Source organism: Sander lucioperca, chromosome 22 (genome assembly GCF_008315115.2).
Source record: "Sander lucioperca isolate FBNREF2018 chromosome 22, SLUC_FBN_1.2, whole genome shotgun sequence".
NCBI lineage: Eukaryota > Metazoa > Chordata > Actinopteri > Perciformes > Percidae > Sander > Sander lucioperca.
Window position 1 is genome coordinate 19,709,202 of NC_050194.1, and position 17,067 is coordinate 19,726,268.

The 17,067-nt window shown below is 40.5% G+C and overlaps 1 protein-coding gene across 16 annotated transcripts in view; it reads left to right on the forward strand.

Annotated features, from left to right (window-relative positions):
• The window catches only part of LOC116061519 (calcium/calmodulin-dependent protein kinase type II subunit gamma), a 42,801-nt gene that overhangs the window by 22,380 nt on the left and 3,354 nt on the right, over nt 1-17,067 (forward strand). The window contains exons 9-21 of one of the 16 annotated variants that reach the window (XM_031315759.2): nt 175-269; nt 801-923; nt 1,131-1,214; nt 1,819-1,861; nt 2,657-2,719; nt 7,108-7,148; nt 7,905-7,988; nt 9,563-9,607; nt 9,740-9,794; nt 10,004-10,084; nt 12,831-12,971; nt 16,243-16,318; nt 16,519-16,613. In XM_031315759.2, coding sequence (XP_031171619.1) covers nt 175-269; nt 801-923; nt 1,131-1,214; nt 1,819-1,861; nt 2,657-2,719; nt 7,108-7,148; nt 7,905-7,988; nt 9,563-9,607; nt 9,740-9,794; nt 10,004-10,084; nt 12,831-12,971; nt 16,243-16,318; nt 16,519-16,613 — 1,026 coding nt within the window. The remainder of the gene's footprint in view (nt 1-174; nt 270-800; nt 924-1,130; nt 1,215-1,818; nt 1,862-2,656; nt 2,720-7,107; nt 7,149-7,904; nt 7,989-9,562; nt 9,608-9,739; nt 9,795-10,003; nt 10,085-12,830; nt 12,972-16,242; nt 16,319-16,518; nt 16,614-17,067) is intronic. The other 15 variants (XM_031315760.2, XM_031315766.2, XM_031315768.2 and 12 more) reach the window with 15 other exon arrangements.

Here is a 17,067-nt window from a genome sequence, read left to right on the forward strand (position 1 = left end):
TAATTCACTTTAATTTTAAATGTTTCCTTTTTGCTTCATGCATTTAAATGTAAAGCACAACAAGTTTACTTGTAATGAAAAGTGCTATATAAATAAAATTGCCTTTCCTAATTTGAATGAAAAATAATTCGAAGTATTGTAACATGATCTCTTTCTCACTTTGTTTTCTGTCAGGTGTTATTCTCTATATCTTGTTAGTGGGATATCCCCCATTCTGGGATGAAGATCAACACAAACTCTATCAGCAGATTAAAGCTGGGGCATATGATGTAAGTGTGTGGGTGTGTGTAGGGTGCAGTGCAGGGGTTTACTAAGCAGTATTTAAATGTTTATAGTGTTCAATTGAGAAGTGGTCCAAAGCTATTGATCCTATCAGGGCCTCCCTGACGCATTGCAGAGGTGTGTGTGTGTGTGTGTGTGTGTGTGTGTGTGTGTGCGTGCGTGTGAGAGAATCAGAGAGGGGGTATCCTCCTTTTTTCAGTCTGTGGTTAATCAAGTCACATTGCAGTTTTCAGAGAGAGACTGGGGAAATCTCCGGCAGCCTATTTGTAGGGAATTTACTCTTAATAAATATGGTTTAAAGAACTGAAACAGACGCATGTGTTCTGTTAATCCCAACAACAACAAAAACTAGCAGTTTTGTTCTCGTATCGGCCTAATTTTGACAAATAAACTCAAAACTGGGTTCCCAGATGGTGTGGATTTGCCTAACCAGTCTTTCAGGAAACCTGTATCGTTTCCAATCTGCTTTCCTTCTGTCCTTTTCAATTGTTGCAGCTACTTCCTCTATTTTTCCCCAGTTCCCATCCCCAGAGTGGGACACAGTGACTCCAGAGGCAAAGAACCTGATCAACCAGATGTTGACCATTAACCCAGCCAAGAGAATCACTGCCGAACAGGCCCTCAAACACCCTTGGATCTGCGTAAGTATTCATCTAACCCACCAGAGAATTATTGGAATTACTGAGGATGGTACAAATATGTGTGCATAAGTAGATCTGGACATGAAACATACTCACACAGCACTTGAAGAATTACTGTATTATAAGTTTCAAATAACTATAACTGTGCAGAAATATTGACACAAACAGAGTTTATGTGTTTAATTCTTTGTTGTTGTCGTCCTGCAGCACCGTTCTACAGTGGCTTCCATGATGCATAGACAGGAAACTGTCGAGTGCCTCCGCAAGTTTAACGCTCGCCGAAAACTCAAGGTATTTATCTTAAACTTTGATTTGCCACCTTTCTGTTTTTAGACCCCCTTGATTATGTGCTGCTTCAGCTTTCACTCTTGTACAAAGTATTACTATTTGTATATCTACTTATTTTATTTAACCTTCCTTTCGTCGTATAGAAATGTGTTTTAGGTGTTGAACAATTGTATCGGCAGCACAAACGATACCCGGCTCTGTAGTTTGCATTCACAGCCGTACATGCAAACTAGTGGATCAAGAAGCAGCTGTTCTTTTTTGGTCACATCATTTCTATTAATTTGCATAAAAGAATATGTAATGGGACTTGGAGATGTGAAGGCTTACAGTTAACGGTGCATCTCACCAATAATACGGTTCATAAAATGTTTTTTAAAGATTGGATATTGTTTGACCGAGAACAAATGAAGACTCAGCCTTGACTGGATTTAGCTGTTGAAAAGAACTGATGGAGGCACTGTTGTTAAAAAAAGCAGAAAGATAAAAATATTACTGTCCTATTAGAAATGAATATGGAGCAGTGAAGAAATCCTGTTAAATAAAACAAAACTACTTGCACTCATTATACCTCCTTCACTTCTCTCTCCTCCTTCGTCTCCTCCTCCAGGGAGCCATTCTCACCACCATGCTGGTGTCCAGAAACTTCTCAGGTGGGTGTGCCCTTCGCCCTTAGCCTCCCACGTAGCACATGCAGAGGGGGAGGCGGAAGGAGAGTGGATAGAGTCCTCTGCACCTCTTTTAGACACACACACACACACACACACACACACACACACACACACACACACACACACACACACACACACACTCTCACTCACCCACTCATCCTCAAAATAATGTTTTGAGTTTACTTGCTTACAACATTAATACCGATTTGAAACATGAAGTTCCTTCGATTCATGGTAGAAACGATGTATTGATAATGATTAATATGAGTGCATTTCGTCCTGATATACGTGAGCAGGCTAATATGTGATATTCTTTCATGTACTAGATTTGTTGTGCCAGTTATGTTCATGCTAATGTATCTCTCCTGTGTGTGTGTGTGTGTGTGTGTGTGTGTGTGTGTGTGTGTTTTTCTGCTGCCCATGGAGCGTTTGCATGTTTGAGAAAGGGAAGCCTAGACTTATATGAGATTTTTATGTTGGGGGCAAGGTGACTGCTAAGGTTCTGTGTTTTTATCTCAGTATGCTGAGAGTGACTTGCTTTTCGTTGAAGCTTTGTTCTCAGCTTCTTAAGTATTTGGCCAGTCGATGGCTAATGATTTCAACCCTGGGCCTAGGAAACCACAGGGGTGCATGTCTTTGCTTTAGCCCATTTCTATCAAACCTTGTGATGTGTCTGGGCTGCAGCCAGCACACCCTGTAGCTTTCTAGGCCCATGATTGAACATAGACTTGCCTAATTTGTATAGCCCCTCCCAACTGTAGCATTTCTGTCCAATAGTGGGCCGGCAGCATACCAACTCTGCTGCTGCCGCCTCCTCCACGGCCTCACTGGCTCAGGAAGGTACGTCCCAGAGACACGCCCATCCACTTCCTCTTCACACAAAGCTTACTTCTTTGGTTCATAGTACAGGGTGGGACCTCATTACTACCCCCAAACTCCTGCATGTAGCCTCTGCCAGCATCTTCAACAACATTCACACATGCATGCATACTCACACAAATTTAGTTAATTTAGGGTCTTATAGATGTGTGTTGTATTTGCTGTAATGCAAAGATATCACATTTTATGCACACAGTTATGTACATCAACATCACTTAATGGTAATCAATTCAGTTCAACCTGCACTCCAAAGTGCTTTTTACATTTACACCTCACCACCACTCAGCCTTGACATTGTAACCCCCATTTCATCTCCCAAATAAGTTATATCATCAGTTCTAGATAGCTCCATCCTGACTTCCAGCTGACCCCATACGCCCCTGTGCTCTGCCCACGGCCGGTGCTGTGAGGATGGGCACAGGGCAGACTGGGGCAGGGGATGAGGAGAGGCATGTATTTCTGGGGCAGGGAACTGACACTGCAGGGGGCCGGCAAGAGCTGGGTTGGCGTGCTGCCATCGTCGAACCTGGGTTTGGTTGGGAGGAGAGGGGAAAGGCAGATGTTGAGGAGCTGGGGGAGAGGTTTATACTGAGACGGAGGATGGCACTGCTGCCTTTGCTGCTGCTACCGGAGCCAACTGTTGAAACCATCACCATTGTGCAGCCTTCCTGATGAATCCCTTGAGGTTAAAGGCATCCAACGTCTCATCTCCCCCTCCTGAGATCTGTTTTAGTGCTTTCAAAAAAGTCTCATTGGCTCTTCAAAGGAATGCCACAAGCTAACGTGGCCGCAAACCTGCCGCCATGATTTGTTAATGACATTTTCCATAACTTGTTGGATGGATTCCTTTGTTTTGAAAGTACTTAAATCAGGCTTTGCTCTCATCCTGCTGGGTGGGGACGGGTGGTGAAGGTCGGCGATTCCGATGGTGGCTCCATGGATTGAGTACTTTAGAAACAGACAGTGTGGAGCAGACTGGATTTTCTGTCACCATTTCAGACAAGAAAACCTTTGCTCTACAGTGTACGTAAATCTCCATAGCTAACTAGGATCTGTGTGTAGGTAGGATAAAGGTAAAATGTGGGTAGCTGACCTCAGTGTAGAACATCCTGGTATGTGTGATGGGTGCGCTGAGATTCTGTGTGTTTGTGGTGGTTTGATTGTGAGCTAGAGCCCTCAGAATGCGGGCTTCCTCACTGAGACTGGACCAAGTTGCCTGTCTTGTAAGTTTTCGTGAATCTCGTGTGACATCATCACTCCAGATTGGACTCGTCGTCTGATGATGTCACTCATCACTGCAAAATCCTGGCTTTTTTTTATTACTATACAGTGGTGCTCATAAGTTTATGAACCCATGCTAAAGTTGACTAAAAAGAGGAATAAAAAAATCATCTTTTGGAAATTGATCTTAATGCCTTAATTAAAATAATGAGGAAAAATCCAACCTTCAACAACACCAATTTTCTTTGTGAATGAATAATGTATCGTAAATAAATAAATGTTCTTCCTTAAAATGCAGGGGGCATAAGTAACTACACCCCTATGTTAAATTCCCATAGAGGCAGGCAGATTTTTATTTTTAAAGGCCAGTTATTTCATGGATCCAGGATACTATGCATCCTGAAAAAGTTCCCTTGGCCTTTGGAATTAAAATAGCCCCACATCATCACATACCCTTCACCATACCTAGAGATTGGCATGGGGTACTTTCCATAAAATCATCTCTCAATGCAAATCAAACTAGCTATTAGGCTACTAACTGAAATAAAACCATGCCAATCTCTAGGTATGGTGAAGGGTATGTGATGATGTGGGGCTATTTTAGGGCGTTTTCACACATACCTCATTTGGTCCGGACTTTCGGACTTTTCAGTTTGATCCGAACCAAAATTACTGGTGTGAAACCTCCCCCAGACCACGGTCCGGATCAAAAGACCAAATTTTGGTCTGATAAAAAGAGGTGGTCTCGGTCAGGACCAAACTGAACCGTGGTCCGGTTCGTTTATAGTGTGAAAGCATTTTTTGGATGGTTCGGGCTTTCGGACCAAATACAAGAAGCTCTGGCAGGCTCTCCTTGTGTTACAAGACCAGGGAAGCTCCTTTAAGGAATAGCTCGGTGCTTAGTGTGTAGGCTACATGAGAGAGTGACGGTGAATGCGCTCAGAGCAGACAGCTGTCGGCTATCAGAGCAGAGAATACATCAGCAGTTTATTTGTTAAGTGGTAGTAAATGTACAGTGTAGGTTTCCGGTTGTCTCTGAATAAATTCTCCAGAAAGTTCCTGTGTTTTTGCTTCTCAATATCACAACAAAACAGAAATAGCCGCGGCAGTAGGGGAGAGCAGCAGTCAGTTGAAAGAACTCCGACACAGAGAGAGATACGAGAGGACGGGGAAACCCGTCTACAAACCAATCAATTATAGTATCTGGAGACGCAGCTCACGTATGTGATGACGGCAGGATGTAGTTTTGTCATGTATAGTTCTTTAGTGCGTTTGCATAACTGCAGTGTGAAACCAAAACTTACCGGATCAAATGTATACAATGTAACAAAAACATGAACCTTGGTCCGGACTTTCAGGTGTGAAAACGCCCTTAATTCCAATGGCCAAGGGAACTTTTTCAGGATGCATAGTATCCTGGATCCATGAAATAACTGGCCTTTAAAAATAAAAATCTGCCTGCCTCTATGGGAATTTAACATAGGGGTGTACTTACTTATGCCCCCTGTATTTTAAGGAAGAACATTTATTTATTTACGATACATTATTCAGTCACAAAGAAAATTGGTGTCCTTAAAGTTTGGATTTTCCTAATTGTTTTAATTAAGGCATTAAGATCAAGATTTTTTTATTTTTTTTTATTTCCTTTTTTAGTCAACTTTAGCATGGGTTCATAAACTTATGAGCACCACTGTAACTGCTTCCTTGCACATCTCTGTAGCGTTTGGCTGAAGCAAGGCTTGGCAGTTTGCTCATGATGTTTCCTTTTTAATGACATTAGAGCAAAATGTGACGGTAGTGTGTGTTTTGTAGTATTTCTGTATGTTTCTAGAAAGGTGTTTGTCTTGCAGCCTTTTGCATGTGGGTGTCCTGTGGGGTTATATCCTGTAAAATGTTCTCGGGAGATGCAACTTCAGATGCTCTCTAATCGGTCCTTCCCTGTTCATCGTCGAGCTGGTTATGTTGCTTGAGTGGTGCAGCCCTCCCACTGTGGGTCATCTTGACCTTATCCATCCTGTCGTGAAATTGGTGATCGTTCTCTTGAGGAGCAGAATGGAAGGACGGATTTAGAGAGCATGTGAACATGGTGGTCCCATGCTGTCACAATTAGCGCCCTGGTGGCTGTTTGGAAGAAGATTTAGCCAAATTAGGAGCAGATGTTTGCGCTCTGAACAATCAGCTCTCCTTTCCCTGGTTAAGGAATGAAAACATTTCTTAAATAAAATTTTTATATATATATATATATATATATATATATATATATATATATATATATATATATATATATATATATATATATATATATAAAAATTACTTTTTTTCTTCTTCTTCTTTGGATGCTGCATGGCCAGGCCAAGATAGGAGCTGCATCTTTATGCAACAACCAAGATTAAGGAGCATGAGTTGTCACTTGATATTTTCTGCTGCTGTAAATGCTGTGCCCCTTATCTCAACTCTCTTGTATTGAAATACTAAGCCCTCTCTTTCAACCCTCCCCTCTCTCCCCCTCTTTCCTTCTCCCATTTCTTATTGGAAGGTAAGAAACACAAGATTTTTTGGAACCTGTGTGTCAGTAGAAAATTAGAGAAAAGAAAGCAACAGACAGCTAAGAGCTTTAGACTGAAAGGAAAAGTGACTGGGACCCTTAAAGGAAATCAATGATTTACATTAACCTAGTTCATTGCCGTCAGTCCTGGCGGCAGTTTGAGTATGACCATCACTCTCTTTCTAGATCTGCTGGGATCTTACAGACAGGAAATGGATTTAGGAAGTTTACTTTGCTCTCAGGTTTCTCTTTTTTTCCCCAGATGGCAATGAATGGATTATGATGTGAATGGGTTTTGCAGAGTGTAGCAACTAGTACAGCCAAGGGAAAACATACCCAAGAAATCCATTAAATGCATGTTATTCTTTGGCAACATCTAGACTTATTTGCCCTTAAAAGCTTGGGTATTGGGGATTCATAGATATGACAAATGTTAGATCCAGGTTTTTGCTAAAGTTGCGGATTTCTATAAAAGCTATACAAAAAATCTTTTTTAAAGAGCTGTACAGATTGGCATGGATGCTGTTGTCAACAGTTAAACTTGTACCGGTTTCTCCCCCTTTCTATCTTTTATTTTTTTCAGCATGCAAAAGTTTACTCAACAAGAAGTCAGATTCTGCTAAGGTAAGGTTGTCTCGTCACCTCTCTGCCCTCTTCTGTTCTGCTACACTGTGTCCTGTCTCTCCTCTATTAGCTGACCCCTTTTTTGCCTTCTGTTCTTTTTCTGTACCTCTCTCGCTTAAGCTCACTTTCTCCACCTTGTAATTATGTTAAAGAATATCTTTTTCATACAGTAATGATTTTGTTTTTCAGGGGTTTTCCAGAGTTTAGTTTTTTTGGCTCAAATTTCCCGTTCATTTCTATAGGGGATTATGCTGCATCTCAGGGTTTCTCAACTTTTTAGATCCCAGAATTCCTGCCATTCATCCACAAGTTTGAGAAACTCTGTTTAAGTGCCCCCAGTTTTAGTCACATTGTTTTGTATAATTATCAATCAATTCTTTTTTATGTTTGTTTTATTCTTTCACCTTTAGTCTCAGTCAAAGGTTTGCTGCTCTCTCTTCCGAGCAGTCCCCATCATTCTCTGCTGCTATTAAGCATTTCCCTTCCCTCCTGCCTCCCTCTCTTTCTCCTCTGCCCCAGGGGTCTCTCTGTGCAGTTAAGTGGCGGAGGCATAGAGAGTTAGTGAGGCAGTTAAAAGGATGATCTAGAGGCCATTTTGTGGCACTCACCCTCTCATTTACCTTGTTAGCTCTCAACAGCCTCGGAGCCTCGACCAACATTAGCCCCATTCCCTAAAAGGCGTATGATTCTAATGCATCTGTGTGTGAGTGTGTGTAACGTATGTGTTCACTTTGAGTGTTTGCGTTCTCGTCCCAGCCTTCTACCAACAACAGTAAGAACAGTATAGTGAGCGCCATCAATGCCCTGAAAGACACCAACATGGCAACCAACGCCCAGATGGTACAGTAGGCCGCCGCAGTGTTGGTTCCCGCCTCTTAAACCCGCCCCCTCCCCCCAATAGTTGCATAGTAGTCTGTTGTGCCTCACCCTACATCGTCATAGTCGCTGCTTGTCATCCTTCATCTACCATCCAGGAGGTGTTGCACCGTAACATTGCCTGTCCCAGCAGTACCCATCCTCTGGCCATTTTACCCCCCAAGGTGCACATGTGTCACTGAATTTTAAATCAGTTGAACTTTTTGGAAATTATAAAAAATGCTCATTATCCTGAATCTCAGGCTGCACATGTGCACCTTTTTAAATTTTTAAGGAGCATGAACTTTTTATATGATTACAAGCCTCTGAAGTGGCAGCACAGAGAACTGTAGATTCCAGGTTTAGCTGATATCCAAATAAAATGTAGTCTTATCCTGTAACGGCCTCTGTTATTCACTTCTCTCTTATACTTAATCAGCAATCCCTTAACTTTTCTACTCAGTCAACACTGCCTTGCAACCATTTATCCTAACAGCCAACCATCTTTCTCACTCTAACCTGTTTATCTTGCCATCATTAATATTCCCATTGACATCCTTACCATACTGCCAAACTTAACTCCTCCACTTCTAGCATGTTGTGATTTTAAGATGCTTTATTAGCATGCATTACATATTACATCTTGGGCTGGTATGGTGGTAATAATGGTTACATTATTACGCTGTCTGGTCTGGTAAGGTAGTGCTTCTCAACTGGTGGTGCAGGACTCCAAAGTAGGCCATGGGTCGGCCTGGGCAATATGGCTGAAATCAATATCAGAATATTAATTAGAATATTTTATAGTAGATTTAGTATGTTATGCTAAATGTATGCAAAATCACATACATTATTGATGTTCAATGCAAAGAACTGTGTTCCACTTGTATGTACCATATCAGATGAAACCAGAGCTTTAGTCGATAGACTACAAAATTAATCAACCATTATGATTATCAATATTGATTAACTTGAGGAATTAATCCAGAAAAAGATAAAGCTGCAGTAACTAATTCAATTGTGTAGCCCAGTGTGGTGATATCATCACAATACAATTCGAGTATAAGTCGATCAACAGAAAATGAATCTGCAACAATCTTGAGAATACATTTATTATAGCCATTTATTTAAGCAAAAAGGCCAAAAAATCATTGGCTCCAGCTTCTCAAATGTTAATATTTTCTGGTATTCGTCTTCTATGTTAGTAAACTTAAATATCTTTGGGTTTCGGACTGTAGGTCAGACTACAGAAGCTAATTAAATATGTCTACCTGGGCTTTGGGAAATGCTGATGAGCATTTTTCACAATGATATGACGTTTTCTAGACAAAACAATGAATCAATAAAATAATTGATAATGAAAATAAACGTTGATTCATCTCCTAGCCCTAGCCATGGGTGTTCTTGATACTTCAAGACAAACCTACTAATGTGAAGGAGATGCAGTGTTAGGTGATCACCCCATGGCTGATGTAGAGTATAGTGCCCAGTTTAAACCCAGTTGAGAGGCACTGGTCCAGGATTCTGATGCGTTGGACTAACTGTTCTGTTCTGCATCTCAGGAATCTCAGAGCACAGTGGTGCACAACCCTCCTGATGGAGTCAAGGTGAGATGTGTGTGTTTTTGTCCGTCTGAAAGCCCAAGCATCACCCAGCTGCTGCACTCTCTACTGCCCATTGGACCTTTAAGCTGGCTGTGTTAATTTTAGTATCTTTCTGTTTGTTTCTCTGCACTCCAGGGATCAACAGAGAGCAACGCCACCAACGACGAGGAGGAAATGAAAGGTAGGAAAGGTACTCGAGTGTTTTAGTCCCATTTTCCGGTTCTTATCCACTCTCTCTTTCTCTGTCTCCCATCTAGTGAAGTGTGTGTATTTGACTGCAGTGACTGGCAGGTGTGCTGAGATACAACAAGTGTCTCTCACACTCTTGACTGTCTGCCTGTGGTGTGTGGATGTATGCATTTATCGTGTGTCTGGCTGCGTTTTGTGTGTGTGTTCTAGCGGACAGTTCGGCGCTGAGTCAGAGCAGCGCCACAGAGGAGATGCCCCCACTTCTGCCCTCACCTCAAAGCTCACCTGCCAGTAAGTTTATCCATGGCAACCAGAAGCTATACGGTTGCCACTGGCAAGGACCTAACACCCCTACCCACCCAACCAACCCCCCACTCCCACCCTGGCTTTTTGTAGTCACTGGCAATCTTACATCTTTGAGCCCCCTCACTCTGATCCACCAAGCTTTTTTTGAGGGTTCCCACTGGTTTTGGAATTTGTGGAATATTGTTGATTTTTATGTTTTTAAATTTTAAATACTACATTCAGGGAAGTCCAGAAAATTATTCACAGAAACTCAGGGAACATAGAATTTGATATTGGTAATAATTTGATTTATTGAAAGGATGATTCTGGTTTTATTTTTGTAGTTTTGCAGTTCATTTCAATTTGTATTAATGGCATTGTACTCGCCAAGTTAATTGCTGACTAACTCACTAAAAAAACAATCAGTCGGGCTAAGAAACACGAGAAGTCAGACAAAGTTTTAAACAAACCCGCAGGTTCCTGTTCTCTGTTCATCGATAACTAAATACAGCTTGAATTCATTGTTGATGATTTGAACAAGTCTGGATATCAGTTCTTCAAAAGCTGGATTAAAATGTATCTGCAGCTTATTCACAATTAGCTGGTTCATGACCGAAACATTTTAGAGAAGACCCCCATATATGAACCCATTTCAAGATACAAATGACTTCTTTTCTTAGAGGTATTAAGATAATAGATGAGAACATGTAGGTAACTGTTAGTGTCATTATTGCAATTTAGAGTGAAATACCTACACACACACACACAACATATATATATATATATACACACACACACACAACAAAATTAAATGGATACCCTTGAAAATAACACCAACCTTTTAATACAAGAAAGAATAAACTAAGTTATAACTTGTCTGACTGTTAAAGGACCGATGGAATCATAAAACATTACATTTACCCCAATTAAGCAGGATGAGGATTAACAGGATCATTTTAGCCTGTTAGCATCATGTTAAGCCACATTTAAAGAACATGGCCCAGGTCAGCAAAAATGTATTTAGAAGAGAAACAAGGTTAACAGTAAAATTATTACCCAGATGGTTGTTATACAACATCCATTACGGTTTACATACTTACTTTCCAGATAAAATTAAATTTACCGTACTTATCGTAGGATTATTGGCAACATTTTGGGTGCACTCACTATCAAGTTTTACCTCCCAAATAAAGTGTTTTTGATAATCTAGCTAAACTGTTAGCTTGTTAACATTAATGATGCACCGATCCGATTTTCACTCCTAATACCTCAACTCAGGATATCTGCCATGATTTTTACAAAATAAAAAATCTGTATACCTCACTGCGTGAAAGTCATTGTATATGGTAGAATAAGGCCAGGGACTGCTTTGGCACTATAATCTGAACCGGCGGCCCGCCTTTATGAGTGATAGTGGAATCATTTATAATATCCATAATTTAGATCAGTCATGTTCTTTGTTCTTCAATTATTTTGAGAGCAATGTTGTCGTAACCAATCAGCCAAAACTACAATAATAACCCAAGTTGTAATAAACCGGAATATTCCTTTTAACGGGGATGCATTACTCGGATGCATTTTACAACTTGTTATTCACACTAATTGCAGATGGTCATTTCCTGCTGTGTTAGCCATTAATATTGTAATATACTTCCTAAGAGCAAAACTGCACCTGAACTGCCTCACCACCTGGACCTAACTTCACTGTGCTTTGCACTGTACTGTGTTTTGTAGGTCACGGAGACATGTTGACCTAATTATGGAAAGCCATGAAAAAAAAGTCTTGACATTTTTTACATCAGGGCCACTGTGGGAACCCTGAAATTTGTGTGGGTGGGTGTGTGATCACTGCATCTATCCCCTTGTCCTCCTAATGTGACAGCTTCAGCTGGATGAAGCCTTGCTTACCTTGCAGCTGTGTGTCCTAAAGCGGCCTCCCAGTCTGACAGGCCCTTGTCTGACTTTACTGGAACCATGCACACCATAGAGCATCAGGTTCCTCATTGTCCTTGCATTTTCTCCTCCATTCCTCCTTCTACTCGGATGCTTTATTCTGTTATGTGGTTTAATCTTCTCTCTAATTTCTTCTCCGTTTCTCTCTAATACACCATTCTTCTCTACGTCGTTATCTCACCTCTTTCCCCCTCTATACTCTATAATCTCTCCTCTCGTCTCTTGACCTCTTGTCGTCCTGCTCTTGTCAGACACACCTGCACTAAAGTAACCATCTGATCTCTTTTCCTCCTCCTGTGTCCTTCCTCCACTCCCACCTTCATTCCTGAACATGCTTAGTTTTCCCACAGGCATAACGTGAGCTAATATCAAACAATGGCTTCGATCCTCTCTCTGCTGGGTGCTGCAGCTCATCAGACGAGGCTTTGTTAATGTATACGAGCATTAAGAGTAGAGTTGATGGAAGCAGAGCAGGCAGTTAAATGACTTCCACATCACAGAGCATCACAACCAGAGCTGTACTGATCTCGCATCCAGCTGCCATCCTGTTTTCATGCTACCCATCTGCATGTCTGTCATAAACCCACACTTAAACACTTCATGTTTATTTCTCACTAATTCTACTGAACCCACCACAGATTTCTCGTGCTCAGTTTTGTTTTACTGCATACTGTGTGTGTGTGTGTGTGTGTGTGTGTGTGTGTGTGTGTGTGTGTGTGTGTGTGTGCAAATACATTTCTGGCATCTTGTCATCCATCCATGTGTTTTGTATTTGTTGACCAACCGTTGTGTGTTTCAGTTCCACCGCATGACGTAAAGCGCATGGCATGGAACAGCACGGGCAACAGCTCCTGCCTTGACTCTGAGCTCTCACAGTCCTCCATGTCTACCGCTCCACTAGGGAGCAACACTGTCGCTGCTAAAAGCAACACTAAGCAGAGTAAGAACACAGTCTTGACTAACTGACCTCAGCTTTCCTTGCCATCTACTCACTTGTAGCTGTTACACACTTGCATCTCTGAAATGGCAGTTTTCTCAGGGATGAGGAAAGCAGCCTGCAGATAACGTAGGGCTGGGATATATATATATATATATATATATATATATATATATATATATATATATATATATATATATATATATAGTCAAAACGATATAAAACTTTTCTATATCGTTTCTATCATGTATCATTTCTTAATCTTCATACACTTTACTTAACCCTTGTGTTGTCTTCCCGTCGACCATACAACTTGTTGTCACCCTGGGTAAAATTTGAAAATTAACCTTTTTTTTTTAAGTCGCTTTTTTTCCACTACCACCGGATTCACCACAAACATCAAGCTATTACCACTAGTTTTACACTTTTTTTTGGAATTCATGGTCAATTTTTATGAAATTATACCTAATATTTGAGTGGAAAAAAGTGGAAATTATTTTTGACAAATAGTTACCATTGAGTGGATAATCACAGACTGTCAAAGTTTAGTCAGGATACTGTTTAGAAACTGTTTCATTTTATTTATTTTTTTAATGCTCTAAAAATTATTGGAACACCAAAACTTCAATGAAAGTAGTGATCTGACCTTTCATTTTACTTGCATAGAGCATTGTATGGAACAATCCATGTTATGTTTGGGCAATTTGCTTAAAGGATACTTAAATTTCTGATGTGGAAACTTTGAAAACAAGTCAAATTTGACCCGAGGACAACAGGAGGGTTGAGAACTTGAATCAGAATTTTTTCCTTTTGTTCTAGATTCAGATTTTGCTTTACTTTTGTTTTTCTTTTAGTTATTTAATGAGCATTGCCAATGACTACTTCTGTTATTGCTGTGCACATGACAAAGAACCTTGAACCTTCTATTATTTATTATTACTATTATATCGCAATGTCAAAACATCTGCAGGCCGAACTGCGCTATGGCAATATTTACTTCATTTGGACGACGCTTTACGTTCTGATCCTTGCACGTTATGTTAATTCTGCATCAAAGTTTTAGGCCGGATTATACCTCTGATGCTCATTGAAATGCTCTTGCAGCGCTTTAGAATGTTTGTTTTTTATTCCGTGGTGTTGTAGTTCTTTCTTTTGCTGTCCAAATCATAGACTATATAAAACTGATCCAAATATAATTTGCTAAACTACAAATGAGACCAACATGCAACTTATATTAAAGTTAATCATCTTTCGTGTTATTGGCGCAAGTCTCTTTCGGATTGTAACACAGACATAAAATGGAATTTATTCTTCAGCTATGGGGAAGTGCAAGTTTAGCGATAGCTAAAAAAGAAAGAGAGAATAATAAAAAATAAAAATGTAGGGCTTGGTTACAGCCAGTTCCTAACAGTGTATTTGAAGCCTACTGCTTTTTATGCAAGAAAGCAATTCAACTGGGAACGTTGGGTGTACGGGCGCCGGAGTCTCATGCAAAAAGTGAGAAACCTCTAACTCCTGTGAAGGGTCTCCAGCAAACAACAGTCAGCCAGTTCTGCCAATTATCTGGCGGCTCTAGCCCCGGCCCCAGCACTACCTCCACACTGGATAGGCCAGACCCACACAGCAGCTCCGCAACTCCCATAAACCACCTCCGTTTCACTCTTGGATCAGAGCCAACACTAAGAGCAGAGGTGCTCTGTGTCCTTAACACGGTGACTAGACACTAAATGTCAAAATGGTCTTAAAAAGTCTAAAATTTGACTTGGTGAAACCTGCAGAAAACCTGTATATCATTATTTTTTATAAAAAGGCCAAGTAATGTCCTCAACCAGCTGGGCACTGTAGTTTTACTGAAACAAAAGGAAATAGTGCATTTGATGGGGACTATTTTCAGCTGTGGATTATACACATTTGGTGCTCCAGTCACTAAAACACCAGAAGTGTGGTAATCCACGATGCCACCATTGCCCATGATCATTGGTGTGTTTTTAAGTCTTTGGACAACAATGGAGCTCTGTGGCACAGAGGAATACTTGTTAGTAGGACCAGTTCATTGTTGGTTTTGGTCTTTTGATGGGATTTGTTGACAAGAAGTAAAATGGAGAATATCGACCAGCCTTTTCTTTTTTTTAAGATGGCTTTTTGTAGTAGAGATAGTTACAGTATGTAGGGTTGGAACTTTGTGTGTGATTTCATTGATGTTTTAAAGTATGTGTGGAAAAGTTAGGCATCATAATCAGTCCCTCCAGAAAAACGTGATTATGCGATCGCATTTGTAATCGATTTACTTCACACAAGAGTAGCCATTTTCCCCTGTTGCCATGGGAACGTTATGAAGTGACGCAATTACGTGACGTGAAGCCATGATGAAACCGCAGTTTTTGCAAGTTCCCGCAATTTCATTGCATAAAATTGCATAAATATACCGCATATTCTATCGCATTTTTTAAGAAAACGTGCCCGCATAATCAAGGATTTTTGCCCACAACAATCACAAAAAAACTGCATTTTTCTGGAAGGACTGCATAATACTCACTTATATTGATAAACAGTAGATTTAAGGGTCATTTTGAACGACTAGGGTTTTGATTGGTAGGAGACGTTAATGTTAGAAACAGTTTCTCTACTGACATGATTAGTTTTATTTATTTATCAGTAAATCTGGTCAGAGGCAGCTATAAATATATATATATATATATATATATATATATATATATATATAATGTTTTTAAATGAACATTGTCTTGAAAGTGAAAGTTTATGGTTGATCTTAAAAGTTGGTTCTTAATTCTTATAAATCATAACTCAAAGTCCACTTACTATCTTCCCATCAAAGTATGGCAGGTTTGCCTAGTTGTCATAGAGATAAAACAACAACGTATAACTACTTCTTGAGTTAAGATTTTTTTTTGTCTAAGCCTGTGTTGTTTACACGCAGGATTTTTAGTTGTTTTGGCGGCAGTGTGTGCTCACACAGCAGAGAGTAGTGTTTAGTCAGTTTTTGTGTCGTACAGAAGGTGAGAAACAGAGTGACAGACAGTGATGCGGTTGAGCTGCAGTCAGGAAGCTGCGTCTGGCCGAGTGATGAGGTTAAAGAGGAGCGTCGAGCTCTAGCTCCACAAAGAGAGCCTGAAGGGAAAGCAGAAGCTGGAAGTGATGAGAGAAAATGTCATCAAGCAAAACCACCACACAGTTAATTGTTGTCTCACCTCCTAACTGGCTTCTCACCATTTACCATCTGTCTGTCGCTTTCTATCTCTTGTTCTTTCTGTAGCTCGTAAACAGGAGATCATCAAGATAACGGAGCAGTTGATTGAAGCCATCAACAATGGAGATTTCGATGCCTACACGTGAGTACAACTGCACGTGTATAATGAAAAGCAGCGGATGAATCTGTGCTTCTGCAAGAAGGGAAATTTATGTTTTGGGACAGGATTCATTAGAGCTTTGTTCTCTCAAGACTGCGTCTCTGTTCTGATTTTCTCTAATGTCTTTTCACCCACTCATACTTTCTCACCGTCTCCGTTTCTTTCTCATTGCTCTTTCTCAGGAGGATTTGTGATCCTGGACTCACCTCTTTTGAACCCGAGGCCCTGGGGAACCTGGTGGAGGGCATGGACTTTCACAAGTTCTACTTTGAAAACTGTGAGTCTCCTCTTCCACTCTCTCTCTCTCACACACACACACACACACATCACAGCCATTTATTTTAATCCGCCAGCACCGAGAATACTACCCAGGTAAAGCTTCCGCTCAGATAGGATGAGGATCACCAGAAAGTGTAGTCAGTTTTTTTTATTAGGAATATCAAGTAAATGTTTTTGTGCATTTTTCTTTTTGGTTGACAACTTTCCTGACAGCATCTGAACTGTCCCAATGTGGTAAACTCCACAGTTAATCTGCCAAATACGTTGTTTATTAATCATTTGGTCTATAAAATGTCACTCCCAAGTTCACAGAGCAACATTAACACATTAACACACTGACAACATTGTATTCAGAAAATAAAATATTTTTTATAGGACTTTTTAATGTGTGATTGTGTAAAGGTGTTCACGAGATCCTTTCATGAACTAGTGAATTTCGCCGGCCGTCTTCT